Source organism: Mesoplodon mirus (assembly GCF_964341445.2).
Source record: "Mesoplodon mirus genome assembly, chromosome: 15".
In the NCBI taxonomy this organism is placed as follows: Eukaryota; Metazoa; Chordata; class Mammalia; order Artiodactyla; family Ziphiidae; genus Mesoplodon; species Mesoplodon mirus.
The window spans coordinates 49,665,237-49,681,961 of record NC_138991.1 but is presented as its reverse complement, the minus strand read 5'-3'; the positions used below and the strand labels follow the sequence as shown (position 1 = coordinate 49,681,961).

Here is a 16,725-nt window from a genome sequence, read left to right as displayed (position 1 = left end):
CAATCAACAGGATTATAATCTAACATTTGCCTAAATTTCAAATGACCTTTTCCCTTTCGTGTTTTGTTTTTGTTTTTGTTTTTCTGATAAGAATTACCTCCCTGAAGTTTATACTTTAACATTTATATCTCAGAGGCATGGTGAAGGAATGCAAGTTCCTCCAAGAAGGACTTTGGTTTCCTAAGGCCAATAATTTATGTCTTCTGAGATAAATAGGAGATGTTTGGGGATTGGTAAAAGGAATAGGTGAATTTGAACTGCACTAGGCTGTATTTCTAGTTTTTCAAGGATTTGTGAGGTAAGGACAGTGATGCCAAATCCAGCCTCTGTACCCCGGTACCGAATTAAATCTCAGAGACAGAGTTTTAGGTAAAGTAGAAAAGAATAGCTTTATTGCTTTGCCAGGCAAATGGGGGCCACAGCAGGCTAATGCCCTCAAAATTGTGTGTCCCGACCTGGAGGGTATACTGAGTGGTTTTATAGTAATGGTTCATACAGGAGGGCATGATCAGCTCATGGACATTCTTCTGACTGGTTGGTGGTGAGGCAATTGGGAGTCAGCATCATCGACCTTCTGTTTCCAACTGGTCTTGGGTCTATGTGCTTGTGGGCAGCATACAGTTAACTTCTTTCACCTGGTGGGGGTTTCAGTATCTGCAGAAGAGCTCAAAGATATTCTTATGTGTATCCCTTGAGGGGGAACCAGGACCCTGCCCCAAGGCTGCTGCACTATTGTTTCTTGACTGCTCCACCCTTGTCTCTGCATCCCCTCCCTTCCCTGATTGGCAACTGTTTGAACCTGCCCTTTGGAACTCAGGGAAGGTCATGGAGGCTGAAGACTATTTCATTCATCAATAAATGGGAGACACACAAAGACTTTTGTGCCCAGGAGCCCCACAGGGTCCTGCTCAGTTTCAACAGTTGCTTTCAATTCCTCAAAGAACTGGGTTGTAGCCTACTTACGGATTGACATAACCATCCACTTATGTTAGAATGTTTTTCTTTCCTTCTGGGTACATTTAGCTTAGAAGAGAATGTCTCAAAAGTTTTTTCTATCAGGCTCTGAATATCAGCTTCCAATTTGGCCAAATTTCTCATTATGAAGTTATGTCAGATTTCAGCTGGGACAAGCAGTGAATACTTCTGACAATATTGAACAACTTCTTGTGTCACCGAGTAGGACCCTATGGGGCCTTCCCAGGACAGACGTTTTCCCCATACCCTCTGCTTTAGCTCCTCTCTGAAGTACCTAGATAACAGTGTCTGATGCACATTTCCTGAGTTGTTTTACAGATGCTAAAACCCCCACCAAATGGAAGACATTAAATACTTGATGACCATGAGCACATAGCCAGCAGGCATACTGGAGCATAAAGATTGATAACGTTAACCCCTGTGACACTGCCCTATTACCTCACCATCAACCAATAAGAGAATTGTGCACAAGCTGATTACATACTCTGTGACTTCCCTCCCTCACCAGGCCTTTAAAAATGCTTTCCTGAAACCCATTGGAGAGTTCAGGCTTTTTGAGCACTAGCTGTCCTGGACTTTTTTTTTTTTTTTTTTTTTTACATCTTTATTGGAGTATAATTGCTTTACAATGGTGTGTTAGTCTCTGCTTTATAACAAAGTGAATCAGTTATACATACACATATGTTCCCATATCTCTTCCCTCTTGCGTCTCCCTCCCTCCCACCCTCCCTATGTCCTGGACTCCATGCTTGGCACCCTGCAGTAAGTGCTGCACTTTCCTTCACCACAACCTAGTGTCAGTAGATTGACTTTACTGCGCATGGACGAGCAGACCCAAGTTTAATTCGGTAACAATTTGACTCAAGAGGTGTCCCCAAGGAGGGTGCAAAATATATTATCTTCACAAGATCTAGAGTCACTCTCAAAGACAGCCAAAAGAAAGAACCAACCACCTGCATGTCCCAGGTAGGCAAAAAGCCAAGCCAAGCTTTTAGGACATAAAACTAGACAAGCAAGAAAGCAATAGTTATCCTTTGAAGAGAAAGGATTAATAACCAATTGGTCTGGATTTGGAAGGGAAGGAACAGCATGAAATTTTATTTCCCTCTCTTAATTGGGCACTACAGACAGATTCAAAAGAACTTACTCTGATAAGAATTCTCAACCTTGGCCGGCTTCTGCCAGTTTTTCCAGGATCCCATCTGCAGGTTCTGAGTGGTGTTTAAAGTGGAGAGTGTAGCTCTGATATTTACTAAAATTTGGCAAAGTTTTTCATTAATTTTAATTTTAGTTTTCCCTTGGCTGTTTAAGGGAACAACTTAGCAGTTTATCAGAAAATCCCTCAAGAGTCTTGTCAGCTCTGGAAGGTGCCCATACAGGGCCCTCCTTTGAAGGTAGATATGAAGGCGTTTGAGTTGGAGTTGAAGAAATATCAAGAAAAATATCCTCAACAATACCCCTCTCCCTTTTTTGGTTGTTACCAAAAACCCACCCCAATGGGTGTCCTGATTCTTTCACCTAGAGTTCATAATAGAACTTTTATATAATTGACTTTGTCTAAAGATGAAAACTTCTGGGCTAATTTTCTTCCCTTGATATCTACAGGTAGAATTTATTCAAGAGCTGCCAAAGACTATTAGTGGGAAGATAAAAAGAAATGAACTGAGGAAGAAAGAATGGGAAACAATTTAAATTCATTACTTATCATGGTATCTATAAAATAAGGCTCTGTAAAACCACAAGATTATGAAAAGGTGATTTCTGAAATGTGACAGTATGCTTATAAACTAATTGATTTAAAATATCTTGTGGTTATAACATCATAGGCTGAATTCTGAAATAAAATATTCAGTAAATTCCTCTGCATTAGTGTCAATGTTCTTATAATTTGGTAATATAAATAGAATACCATCAGCTGCCGAGGAATTTTTAAACATATAGTATAGAAGCGTTTCTGAACCAAATCTCTGACCTGTTGGATTGCAAATCTTAGTTGAATAATTCTTCTGATATGTTGACATACAAGTCAGAACCAATTTTCAAGGGTTGAAATAAAACTAAACAAGTTATAAAAGTTTTTAGAAAAACTTAAAATATTAGATTATCATAATTCTCAAAGTACAAAAGTATCTACCTGAAAACAGTCTAGTGATTTTTATTGGTCACATTTTTATTCAAACAATTAAAAATAGTTTAAAATTTGTTTCAAGGTCTAACTGTAAAAGAAGGATATGATATGTTGCACACCTGAAACCAATATAATATCACATGGCAATTATAATTCAATAAAAAGAAACAAGGATATCATATACTAGTATTGCTGCTTATTATATTTAATCTAATAAATACAGTTTACCAAGTATTTCATTTGTGGCTCTTCAAAAAAGTATGATAAATTTGGCACGGGTTAATATGTGAAATATAAATAAAATAGTGTAAGACATTATCAGAATACTCATTATGTGTGGGAATTCAAGGGGCAATAAGGATTCATACATGAACAGAAGACAAATTAGATAAATGGTGAATGAAATTAGAAGCCTGTGAAATTCTTTTTTCTATTTTCAGTGTGTGTGTGTGTGTGTGTGTGAGAGAGAATGTGTTGAATAGCCCCAGTGTAGCTTACAGAGCTCAGATACACTATGTCCTCACAACTTGTAGCCCTATACAAATTTTCTTCTCTTTACTGCAGTAAAAGTCACATTGAGGTAAAAACATAGTTTACATGTAAAAAAAGTCAACTCCTCATTGAAGGTCTGAGTCTCAATGAATTTTTAGTAGAAAAATCTACATTTCTGTTACAAATACGGCTTGTTTCTGGAGAGTTAAAAGTGAGTCCCCCTGGGGAATGAGACAGAACTATGCTGTTGGCTGTCTCCTTTTGAAGTGTTTGTTCCCATTTGAAATAACCACAACATTTTCTCTTTTCTTGGTACTTCCCAATAGGACAACAATAGAAGACTTTTCCATGGTTCGGTCCATTATTAGAAGCAACAAGTCTCTTAGATCTTCGGCCACACTTGCATAAAGGAGGTGTTATTTTCCCACCCTTCCAAGGATCTTGTACATTAACTGTAGAAGTTAAGATAGAAGGGAGAACCTTCCTGGAAGAACTTCCCCCTGGGGAGCCATTAGATGATGTAGGCTTTTCTTCATGAATAGTGAAGGTCTGTTTTTTTGCTGGTGGGAAAGGTAGGGGACTGGATGGATTCCTCTTAGCAGCACCTAAATGAAGAGGATGTTTCCCCAAAACTAAAGGATGAGACATATTGGCATTAACACTGTTGAAGCTACTTGATTTACATTCAGGTAACTTAAAGTCAAAAGCATCTGAACCTGGATCTTTGGCTTCTTTTATATTATAAATAGTAGTATGTGGACTCTTATATACAATAGACTTAGAGGTATCAGATTTTTGAGGAGTTTCTTCTGTGCCTCCAAAGTTTTCTTGACTTAACATTTCAGATCTTTCTAAAACCATTAATCTTTCTCCAGAATTAAATGAAGTGTCTAAGTTTGAGTCACTAATGGGAGGCATACAATATATATTCTGCTCAAGTTGAGATGATGGCAGTAAAGCTACATCCTCCCAATCAGCCAACATTGGTAAACTGTCAAGAGCAGAACTCATTTCCATATCAGAAACATTATTAACAGATGAAATGGTAGTTGAAACAAGTATCAATTCTGAACCAACTGTTGAAGACTCAGAATTGGTATTAAATGCAAGATGTTGGTTTTGCTTCTGCATAGGTGTATTCAAACTGGAAGACCGTAACTGCCCCAGAGAGGTCCACGACTTAGTATTAAAAAGAGATAAACAGCTTTTGACATTCTGACAGCCTGCTTTTACATTGTCCTTTAGTTGTAAATGATCTTGCTGTACCTTTATAGGAAAATTCACACCAACTGACTTCATTTGCACTTTCTTGTAGGATTTTATTGTATTTTTAGGCTCCCTACCATATATGCTGGGATTGTGAATGCTACTGTTGCAGGCTGTTATTTCTTCAACTTGATCCATATTCAAATTTCTGGTGAAAATGTTAGGATTCCTCTTAGTGGGAACCTATGATTTCACAGACAAATCCAACAGCTTTAGACATTCTGCATTCATAATTTCTTTAGTACACATTGTATGACAAAAAAGAAAAATGTCATCATTGATTGATTTATAAATGATTGATTTATAAATGTCATCATACATGACATCTACATTTCAACTTGCCTATGATTACTTCTGGAGTTTGAAATAACAGAATAAAGAGGTAAGACACCACTAACCTTGTTCAAGGACCTTGTAATTTTCATTAAGCAACCATCCCTGATCATTTTCCAAGCAAGAAGGGCAGTATTCCTAGAATCATCCAACCCTGAGGAAAGAGATATCAAACATTGAATTTAGTGGTACCAGTGTAAAGAAATATAGCAAAAAATACCACCACTTAAGCAGAAATTGGAACATACTGTTGGTTTTCTGATCATCTACTAATTTTAATCATGAAAAATGATCTTGTAGAAAGCTGTGGCAGCCTTACCAATGAAAGATTTCCCACATTTACAGAGGAGGAGGTAAAATTTTGTTAGTTCGAAAATATATGACCGAGTCCTGCACACACTGTCCTGGGAGTGCACGGAGAGTGGCTGCCCATAGGAGACCTACAAGCAGATGCCAGGCCCAGCCCCTTTTGTCCCAGGAGTGTGCGGATAGCCCTCACCCCTAGGAAATCCACAAGAAGCCACCAAACCTGCCCCTGCTGTCCCGGGAATGCGTAGAGACCACCTGCCCATATAAGACCCGAGAGCAGGCGCCAAGCCCTGCCACCACTGTCTTGGGAGTGTGTGAATAGCAGTCACCCATAGGAGACCCACGAGCAGGTATTCATCACTGGTACTGGCCTGTAATTTTCTTTTTTTGTGGTATCTTTGTCTGGTTTTGGTATCAGGGTGATGGTGGCCTCACAGAATGAGTTTGGGAGTTTTCCTTCCTCTGCAATTTTTTGGAACAGTTTCAGAAAGATAGGTGTTAGCTCTTCTCTAAATGTTTGATAGAATTTACCTGTGAAGCCATCTAGTCCTGGACTTTTGTTTGTTGGGAGTTTTTAAATCACAGTTTCAATTTCATTACTTGTGATTGGTCTGTTCATATTTTCTATTTCTTCCTGGTTCAGTCTTGGGAAGTTGTACCTTCCTAAGAATTTGGCCATTTTTTACAGGTTGTCCATTTTATTGGCATACAGTTGCTAGTCTCTTATGATCCTTTGTATTTCTGTGGTGTCAGTTGTAAGTTCTCCTTTTTCATTTCTAATTTTATTGATTTGAGTCCTCTCCCTTTTTTTCTTGATGAATCTGGCTAAATGTTTATCAATTTTGTCTATCTTCTCAGAGAACTAGCTTTTAGTTTCACTGATCTTTGCTATTGTTTTCTTCGTCTCTATTTCACTTATTTCTGCTCTGATCTTTACGATTTCTTTCCTTCTACTAAGTTTAGGTTTTGTTTGTTCTTCTTTCTCTAGTTGCTTTAGGTTCCTGAGGTAAGATTGTATTGCTATAAACTTCCCTCTTAGAACTGCTTTTGCTGCATTCTATAGGTTTTGTATCGTTGTGCTTTTGTTTTCATTTGTCTCTAGTATCATTCTTTAACACCATACACAAAAATAAACTCAAAATAGATTAAAGGCCTAAATGTGAGACTGGACACTATCAAACTGTTAGAGGAAAACATAGGCAGAACACTCTTTGACATAAATCGCAGCAATATCTTTTTTGATCTGTCTCCCAGAATGATGGAGATAAAAACAAAAATAAACAAATGGGACCTAATTAAACTCAAAAGCTTTTTCACAGCAAAGGAAACCATAAACGAAACGAAAAGACAACCCACAGATTAGGAGAAAATATTTGTCAACGATGTGACTGAGAAGGGATTAGTCTCCAAAATTTACAAACAGCTCATGTGGCTTAATATCAGCAAAACAAACAACCCAATCAAAAAAGGGGCAGAAGACCTAAATAGACATTTCCCCAAAGAAAACATACAGATGGCTAAGAGGCACATGAAAAGATGTTCAACATCGCTAATTAAGAGAGAAATGCATATCAAAACTACGATGAGATATCACCTCACACCAGTTAGAATGGCTATCATCAAAAAATCCACAAACAATAAATGCTGGAGAGGGTGTGGAGAGAAGGGAACCCTCCTACACTGTTGGTGGGAATGTAAATTGGTGCAGCCACTGTGGAAAACAGTATGGAGGTTCCTTAAAAACCTAAAAATAGAGCTACCATATGATCGTGAAATCCCACTCCTGGCAGGTATATGGAGAAAAACATGGTCTGAAAGGATACATGCACCCCAATGTTCAGTGTTGTTTCCAAAACATGGAAGCAACCTAAATGTCCATCAACAAAAGAATGGATAAAGAAAATGTGGTACATATATACAATGGAATATTACTCAGCCATTAAAAAGAATGAAATAATGCCATTTGCAGCAACATAGATGGACCTAGAGATTGTCATACTGAGTGAAGTAAGTCAGACAAAGATGATTATCAAATATCACTTATACGTGGAATCTAAAAAAATGATACTAAATGAACTTATTTACAAAACAGAAACAGACTCACAGACTTAAGAGAACAAACATGATTGGCAGGGGTGAGTGGGGAGAGGGATAGTTAGGGAGTTTGGAATTGGCATGTACACACTGCTACATTTAAAAAGGATAACCAAAAAGGACCTACTGCATGGCACAGGGAACTCTGCTCAATATTATGTAACAACCTAAATGGGAAAAGGATATGAAAGAGAATAGACACATGTATATGTATAACTGAATCACTTTGCTGTACACCTGAAACTAACACAACATTATTAATCAACTATACTCCAATATAAAATAAAAAGTTAAAAAAAATAACCCTATAGGATCATCTCAATAGATGCGGAAAAAGCTTTTGACAAAATTCAACATCCATTATAATAAAAGCTCTGCAGAAAGTGGGAATAGAGGGAAATTACCTGAACATAATAAAGGCCATATATGACAAACTCACAGCTAACATCATTCTCAATGGTGAAAAGCTGAAAGCATTCCCTCTAAGATCAGGAACAAGGCAAGGCTGTCCACTCTCACCACTTCTATTCAACATAGTTTTGGAAGTCCTAGCCACAGCAATCAGAGAAGAAAAAGAAATAAAAGGAATCCAAATTGGAAAAGAAGAAGTAAAACTGACACTGTTTGCAGATGATGTGATATTATGCATAGAAAATTCTAAAGATGCTACCAGAAAACTACTAGAGCTCATAGATGAATTTGGTTAAGATGCAGGATACAAAATTAATGCACAGAAATCTCTTACATTCCTATACACTAACAACGAAAGATCAGAAAGAGAAATTAAGGAAACAATACCATTTACCATTGCATCAAAAAGAACAAAATACCTAGGAATAAAGCTACCCAAGGTGACAAAAGACCTGTACTCAGAAAACTATAAGATACTGATGAAGGAAATCAAAAACGACACAAACAGATGGAAAGATATACTGTGTTCTTGGATTGGAAGAATCAATATTGTCAAAATGACTATATTACCTAAAGCAAGCTACAGTTTCAATGCAATCCCTACCAAATTATCAATGGCATTTTTCACAGAATTAGAACAAAAATTTTAATTTGTATGGAAACACAAAAGACCCTGAATAGCCAAAGCAATCTTGAGAAAGAAAAAGGGAGCTGGAGGAATCAAGCTCTCTGACTTCAGACCATACTACAAAGCTACAGTAATCAAAACAGTATTACACTGGCACCAAAGCAGATATATAGATCAATGGAACAGGATAGAAAGCCCAGAAATAAATTCACACATCTATGGTCAATTAATCTATGACAAAGGAGGCAAAAATATACAATGGAGAAAAGACAGTCTGTTCAATAAGTGGTGCTGGGAAAACTGGACAGCTACATGTAGAAGAATGAAACTAGAACATTCTCTAACACCGTATACAAAAATAAACTCAAAATGGATCAAAGATCTAAATGCAAGGCTGGATACTATAAAACAGAGGAAAACCTAGGCAGAACACTCTTTGACATAAATTGCAGCAATATTTTTTTTTGACCTGCCTCCTAATGAAAATAAAAACAAAAATAAACAATTGGGACCTAATTAAACTCAAAAGCTTTTGCACAGCAAAGGAAACCATAAACAAAACAAAAAGACAACCCACAGAATTGGAGAAAGTATTTGCAAACAAAGTGACCTACAAGGGATTAATCTCCAAAATACATGAACAGCTCAAGCAGCTCTATGTCAAAAAACCCCCAAACAACCCAAATGAAAAATAGGCAGAAGACCAAAATAGACATTTCTCCAAGGAAGACATACAGATGGCCAAAAAGCACATGAAAAAATGTTCAACATCACTAATTATCAGAGAAATGCAAGTCAAAACTACAGTGAGGTATCATCTCACACTGGTAAGAATGGCCATCATCAAACAGTCTACAAACAATAAATGCTGGAGAAGGTGTGGAGAAGAGGGAACCCTCCTACACTGTTGGTGGCAATGTAAATTGGTACAACCACTATGGAGAACAGTATGGAGGTTCCTTAAAAAACTAAAAATAGAACTACCATATGATCCAGCAATCCTACTCCTGGGCATATATCCAGAGAAAACCATAATCTGAAAAGATACATGCACCTCAATGTTCAGTGCAGCACTGTTTACAATAGCCAAGACATGGAAGCAACCTCAATGTCCATCAACAGAGGAATACATAAAGAAGACGTGGTACATATATACAGTGGAACATTACTCAGTCATAAAAAAGAATGAAAGAATACCATTTGAAACAACATGGATGGACCTAGAGATTATCATACTAAGTAAAGTATGTCAGACAGAAAAATACAAAATATCATATGATACTGGTCATATGTGGAATCTAATTTTTAAAAAAAGATACAAATGAACTTATTTACAAAATAGAAACAGACTTACAGATATCGAAAAAACCTTATGGTTACCAAAGGGGAAACGTTGCGGGGAGGTATAAATCAGGAGCTTGGGATGAACATACACGCACTACTATATCTAAGACAGATAACCAACAAGGACCCACTGTATAGCACAGGGAACTCTACTCAATATTCTGTGATAACCTATATGAGAAAAGTATCTAAAAAAGAATGAATATATGTATATGTATATATGAATCACTTTGCTGTATACCTGAAACTAACACACCATTGTAAATCAACTATATTCCAATAAAATTAAAATTAAAAAAATATATATATGACCAACATCCTGTAGGGACCATGTTTTATGAGTAATCTAATAGTCTTGCTCAGTTTTTTTCCTAGTCCACTGTATTATTTGGGCATTTGTTTATAATCTTCATTTGATTTGGCTAATTCTTTTCAGCAAGTAGAAAGCCACTACATGACAGTCTTTATCTTACAATATTTTAAGAAAGTGGTAATTTGAAAATCTTGGAGACAATTTGAATTGTATAGATTAGGGCTTTTTTCAGGCTGAACGATATTCCTTGTTAATGACATCATCAAAAAATGAGGTTCAAATGAAAGACTGTATAAAAATAGAATGACTTACATAATAAAATTTTAAATTATACTAACCGAAATGTTCTCGTCCCAAGAATTCTATTCCCACTTCCTGCAGGGCACCACTTAGTCCTTTTGGTTTTCTCCTATAGAAAATCTAGTCAAATAAAAGACAATATGTCTTAAAAAATGATTACTATTTGAAAGGCTATGTATTTTTTTGTTTTTTTTTTTAATATTTATTTATTTGGCTGCGCAGGGTCTTAGTTGTGGGATCTTTGTTGCAGCACGTGGGATCTTTAGTTGTGGCATGTGGGATCGAGCTCCCTGACCAGGGATCGAACCTGGGCCCCCTGCATTGGGAGTGTGGAGTCTTAACCACTGGACCACCAGGGAGGTCCCTTAGGGACTAGGTATTAACCATTTACTTCTCATAATTTTTATTCTATTAGATTTGGAATGTGCTTATTTTTGTGTTGTTCTATATACTTTAAGAAAAGTATTTATGTGAATGTTTCAAAACAAAATATTTTGTTTGTAGAAACTCATACCCATGCGTGGGATAAAGTTTAATCATTTTTCAATAGAAAGAAAGTGAACATGCCCCCATCTTTGACCCTTACCTTGTAAGTTACTCTGAGATCAATCCAAGAATTAAGGAACACAGGTTTTAACAACTGTTTTCTTTTACACTCATACTCCAGGCAAACCCCCAAGTCCCAGTCTGCATTAAGTATATTAAAATAGAACAAAGTCAATGATGCCAGCAGTTTTTACTTACGCTATCATTTACAAATAAAATGGTGAAAGATGACATAAAGCAGAATAGCAGGACTCAGAATAATATATGAAAGCATATATTATAATAGTATACTATATTTTAAATATAATATATACTACATATGGTATATATAACATACTATATAATATATAAAAGAAGAGTAAGATTTAATTGTCCTGGTAATATCTAACAATTATTCATAACTTACTATTAAGAAATTAGGTTGGTAACTAAGTTTCAAAATGATTTCTTCAAAACCCACTAAAACACAGATACTTCAGAAAGAAGAGTAAGGTGTCACATTACAAGGCCTAGATGGAAAAGATGATCTGCTTTCAACATTCTAGAAAATATTAATGTAATTGAGAAGCCAAACATCTTATAGGAACCCTTTTGGGCTATACCCCACAGGCCTGCAAGCCCTGTACTTGCCCAACCTCAAGACAGAATAAAGAACCTGAATCAGTGACACAGACATCAAGGATTTACTGAACAGGGGGATCATACATGTGTGAAGCAAGGTCTTGGAGCGACACTCCACCACGTGAAGCAGATGGCAGCAGTCTTCTGCTAAGTGTTACCAGTCACAGGGGGAACTGACATCAGGTTGGCTCATGAGTTCCCAGGGAAACCAGCTGAGGAGCAAGCCCTTATGCCCCTTTGATAAGCTATCATGGTGGAGATATTCTGATCTAAAGATTAGAACAATCACTAGCTGGGGCCAGGGGCAAGTATGTATTAAGAGGGGAGGTCAGTCATGTGAGTAGGGTGTAAGTAAAGCAGGGACTGGTCAATCAGGGGATGTACAGAGAACAAGAGAACAGCCATCTTGAGTGGCCTGATCATACAGACCCAAGACTATCGGAGCTATGCTATCAATGGCACAGCACTGCTATCAATGACTATTAACGGGAATGCTCTAACATGGGCATAGAAAAGGTCTACTTTAAATGGCCCATTTTTTCCTTGATGTCTACATTAGAAGTGTGAAAGTATAAAGCAAAGGTTATGAGTTGAATAAGGCTCTTTTTTTTTCAAAGTTGTAGAAAATAGCATGCTAAGAGTTTTCACCAGTCTTTGCCTGGATTCAGGAGAACAGAGAGGAGCAGTCTAGAAAGACTCTTTAAAGTTAGGGCTTAAATTTTTAAGGCATTTAAAAAATTTTAAATATGAATAAATTTACTTTTCTTGGTTAACATCTGCTAGACACTTAGATTTCTTTTCATGGCCCAGGAAGCTAACAAGTATAATTCCTACCAGAGATAAAGAATTACACAGTGGCAACACTACTCATTTATGATTGATAGATACAATTTTTTTTTTACCTGACCAAGTAACAAATGCACATAATTTTACTTCAGAAGTAGAAATATCTGAAACCCTGGTAGCAAAAATAATTTTCTTCTGTTGCTGAATCTTCTGAATCCATTTACAGAACTGAGATAAGCAAATCTTCAGAGGGACTCCTTCATCAACTTGAGCCTGAATAGAGTCATAAAATCTGAATTCAACAACTGAATTCCATAATTATTGAGCACATAAGTAGGCAGTGTGGGGGGGGGATATACAACAAAGAAGAAGAAATTCTAACTGGCAAAGAGTTCATCTAGTGAAAAGATGTTAAAACACATGGGAGAGAAATAATATAATGGTTAGAATTCGGCAAGGTAAGAAAAATTCAGTTGATCAATCTAAATCACACAGAAATACAATAAATATATCTCGATCGACAGAAATTTGATGTCACTTAATTTCCATAAAATATGGAAATTGATATACATCTTTATAACACTATTCTTTCTTTCTTTTTTTTTTTTTTGGCCACACCACGTGGGATCTTAGTTCCCTGACCAGGGATCGAACCTGTGCCCTCGAAGTACAGAGTCTTAACCACTGGACCGCCAGTACAGTGTCTTAACCATGGGGAAGTCCAATTCTTTCTAATTTTTAAAGATTCCAATGGGCTTCTGGAGGGGACATTATTTCTCCTAACAGTGAATAAATCTAATTCCAAATGGCATATAGCTTTTATTTTCTTTTTGAAACTGATTTCTGAATTCTAATATCTGCATCTTGCCTGCTTTTTTTTCGTTGGGGTGGGAGGATGAGAAGAGAAGTGAGGAAAAGAGAAGGGCATACCTGCTTTATGCCTGTTAGTTCCATGCAAAATTCAGAAAGAATTGGATGTTCCTGAGGCTGAACATAAGCATGGAACTCAGATTCAATCTCTCCAGTTGATGTGTTTAGCAATATAGCTGGAAATTCAACTACATGAAAGAATCATCAATTGACACTTGAATATACAATTGTTAAATTAATGCTGCAATCACTCTAAATTAAATATATATTACCATCATATAGCATTCATTATTAAACAATCATTGTTTTAGTAAAAGCATATTAAAATGACCAAAGCAGTGTAATGTAATGGTTAAAGTTATGACAAAGAATAAGTCAAACTATTAAAGTTACAGGTATGTCTATTTAAAACTCTTGAATATATTTCCATAATTAAATATGAAGACCACATGAAAATTGAAGCATACTTCTTTTTGCAAAGGCATTATGTTTTTTTCAGTTTCTATGCAATTGAGATTTTGTATATAATCCTAAAACAATTATTTTATATGATGACACATTTAGGTATTAGGTTTTTGGGTTTTTTTGTCAAGTCAGATTTTATAGTAAATTACCAATTCATAGATCATTTTGTTTTCTTTAACTGTTAACTGTTTTATATCTATAAACTTTAAAGTAACTTATCTAGTGTTACCTTTGGCCATTTGCAGTCAAGTTCGGACTTACTTATTTCCTGGCTACGGTGGCGTTTCCCATCATTCCAACAAGTCGACTCAAAATCAATGACAATTAAGTAGTCAAACAACTGCTCTGCAAAAGATCAGAGTGTCCTTATGTTTTACCAGTGTTAAAAATGCAAGGCTACAGAAAATAAAGAAATGAAGCACACTACTTACTAGATTTGCTTCTTCCTAGATTTCCATTTGCCGGTGCAATTGACTTTCTCCTAATTAATCCAAGCTGCCTAAAAATGTAAAACAATCCAGGTATGCTCAACAAACTCATTCATACTCCTGCTTATATAAGCTAACAAACTGATGGTATAACCCTCATTATTAATGGATTAATGTATTGTGATTGAGAGGAAATTGAACTAGACTGGTTCTTTGCACTCTTTTGACTTTAGTAATCATTCTACCTGCATGGGCCTCAAAGTGCATATCTGCAAACTTAGACCAATTCTTTGTGCTCCCCTTATTTTACAGTAATACTGAGGAACTCAAGTGGTTTTAAAGATGCATTGAAAAGCTAAGTTGTTTTTGCTTTTGCATTTTTCAAGCCCTTGCTATGTGTACAGCACAGCTGAGAGGAGACAGGGCAGGTCCAGTCTTCTAGGAGCTTAAAATATCTGGGTAAAGAAACTAGATATCCATAGCAAACTACTGAAAGGTAATATATGATAAAGGATCCTTAAGGGCAACATGCTAAGTCCACAGAAAGGGAAGAGCTTGTTACCTGGAAACTGTGCTCCCCTCTTGGTGGCTGTCAAGCCAAAAGACACAACCAAGGCAAAGAGTGGGAGAACGGGGTCTTCCCTGGTGGCTCAGTGGTTAAGAATCCGCCTGCCAATGCAGGGGGCACAGGTTCGAACCCTGCTCCGGGAAGATCCCACATGCCGCGGAGCAACTAAGCCCGTGCGCCACAACTACTGAGCCTGTGCTCTAGAGCCAGTGAGCCACAACTACTGAAGCCCACACGCCTAGAGCCTCTGCCCCGCAACAAAGGCAAGCCACAGCAGTGAGAAGCCCGCGCACCGCAATGAAGAGTAGCAATCACTCTCTGAAACTAGAGAAAGCCCTCGTGCATCAACGAAGACCCAACGCAGCCAAAAATAAACAATAAAATAAAATAAATTAATTTTTTAAAAAAGAGCAGGAGACGGAAGGATTTATTACTTGCAGCAAGTAAGTAGAACAGCGGGGATCCTTTCCAAAGCAGTGTTTCTCCCAACTGCAAAATTGGGGAAGTTTTCAGCTAAGGGTACATGCATATTCATGAAAGATTCCAAGCTTTAGCTGATACAAGTCAAGAGGGTCAAAAAGGTGGTTGAGCGCCTCAGGCTAATCTTTACCACTGAAACAGAACTAGGAGTCTTTTTTTTGGCCGCACCACGTGTCTTGCAGGATCTTAGTTACTCAAATAGGGATCGAACCCGTGCCCACTGCAGTGGAAGCGTGAAGCCCTAACCGCTGGACCACCAGGGAATTGCCAGAACCAGCAGTCTTTACAACTAATATATTATCTTTGCCACTGTTGCTTCTCTTGCCTAACAGTCGTTTGTTTCTGCATTCTTTTGTTCCTTTAAGATCATTACTTACTGAGACCTCTTCAAGGACAAGCATTGTGTCCAGGCTTAGATTACAAAATGGCTTCGGCCAAAAATGGCTTCTCTTATGTTAAGAAAGCCATGCCTGGTTCTCTTTCTCCAGGAAACCCCTACCCTAACTGCTTACATGCTTACTGAGGTCCTAAGTGCCCTGAGACAAAACTACTGTGCTAAGTAGAGTTTAACTAGGTAGACACCTCCTGTTCTAGTTTTTTGTTTGACCTGTGATGGGGAGTTGAGAATAATGGGTAACACCTACTGACTGCTCACTACATAGTAGGCACTGAACTAAGATGGTGATCTCCTTTCATCCTCAACAATTGTACAAAGTAGTCACTTTTGCTACCAATATTTAATGGATGAGAAAACGAACTCAGCAATTTGCCAGAAAACACATATTTACTCTGTGAACCAAGGATCATCCAACTGTGAAACCCATGCTATTCACTAATGCATTATACTGCTTCTATTAATCACAAACGTGAACAGCGTGCCCAAGAATCAAGAAAAAGGCCACAATGATTCACATTGTGAATTAAACGGATCACGAGTAAGTGGTGGGGTGAACGGCTTGATGAGTGCGGTCGGGCCTCCCTGCGACCTCCGAACGGCCCTCCAGGGTCGTTCTTAATAGTTTCCCGAGGCCTGGTATAGGCAGACTGCGGCTCAAGGGCACAGAATCGAGAGCCTTGGTCCTGCCACGCTCGCGCAGAGGGCTGCCTGAGGCTCGAGACTGAGGTCCAGGCAGAGACCTTTCAGCCTGGGCTGGCCAGTACAGGTTGGGACGCCCGAGCTGCAGAGGACGGAGGCTGACAATGCGAACTCTGACGCGGACGCCAGCGCCGGACCAGGACCGACCCCCGCGCCGCCCGGAGCCCCCTAGCGTACCGTGCAAGCTCCTTGGTCGCCATTCCCGACGCTCCTTTCTCTTCACAGCCCAACTGCCGGAAGTCGCTGTACTCCCACTTCCGGCCCTTTCAAAC

At 37.9% G+C, this 16,725-nt stretch overlaps 1 protein-coding gene across 2 annotated transcripts; it reads right to left on the bottom strand.

The window, feature by feature from the left end:
- Positions 1-3,099: 3,099 nt before the first annotated feature.
- On the bottom strand, positions 3,100-16,723 carry ERI2 (ERI1 exoribonuclease family member 2). Of its 2 annotated transcripts, XM_082645621.1 has the most exons (9): positions 16,631-16,723; positions 14,313-14,380; positions 14,143-14,226; positions 13,477-13,604; positions 12,663-12,819; positions 11,180-11,280; positions 10,632-10,713; positions 5,260-5,348; positions 3,108-5,044 (listed from the first exon to the last, which is right to left on the bottom strand). In XM_082645621.1, exons 1-9 carry the CDS (start codon positions 16,651-16,653, stop codon positions 3,713-3,715), a joined length of 2,064 nt encoding a protein of 687 aa, XP_082501747.1. In that variant the 5' UTR covers positions 16,654-16,723; the 3' UTR covers positions 3,108-3,712. The 2 variants fall into 2 exon arrangements, with proteins under 2 accessions (XP_082501748.1, XP_082501747.1); XM_082645622.1 differs by lacking the exon at positions 16,631-16,723 and having other exon boundaries at positions 3,100-5,044; positions 14,111-14,221.
- Between the last annotated feature and the right edge of the window lie 2 nt (positions 16,724-16,725).

Coding starts and splice junctions, on each gene's coding strand:
- ERI2 (XM_082645621.1), bottom strand. CDS start 16,653: ATGGCGACCAAGGAGCTTGCACG. Junction 13,605..14,142: donor CCACCGTAGCCAGGAAATAA/GTAAGTCCGAAC, acceptor TCTTTCATGTAG/TTGAATTTCCAGCTATATTG. Junction 12,820..13,476: donor AACTAACAGGCATAAAGCAG/GTATGCCCTTCT, acceptor GACTCTATTCAG/GCTCAAGTTGATGAAGGAGT.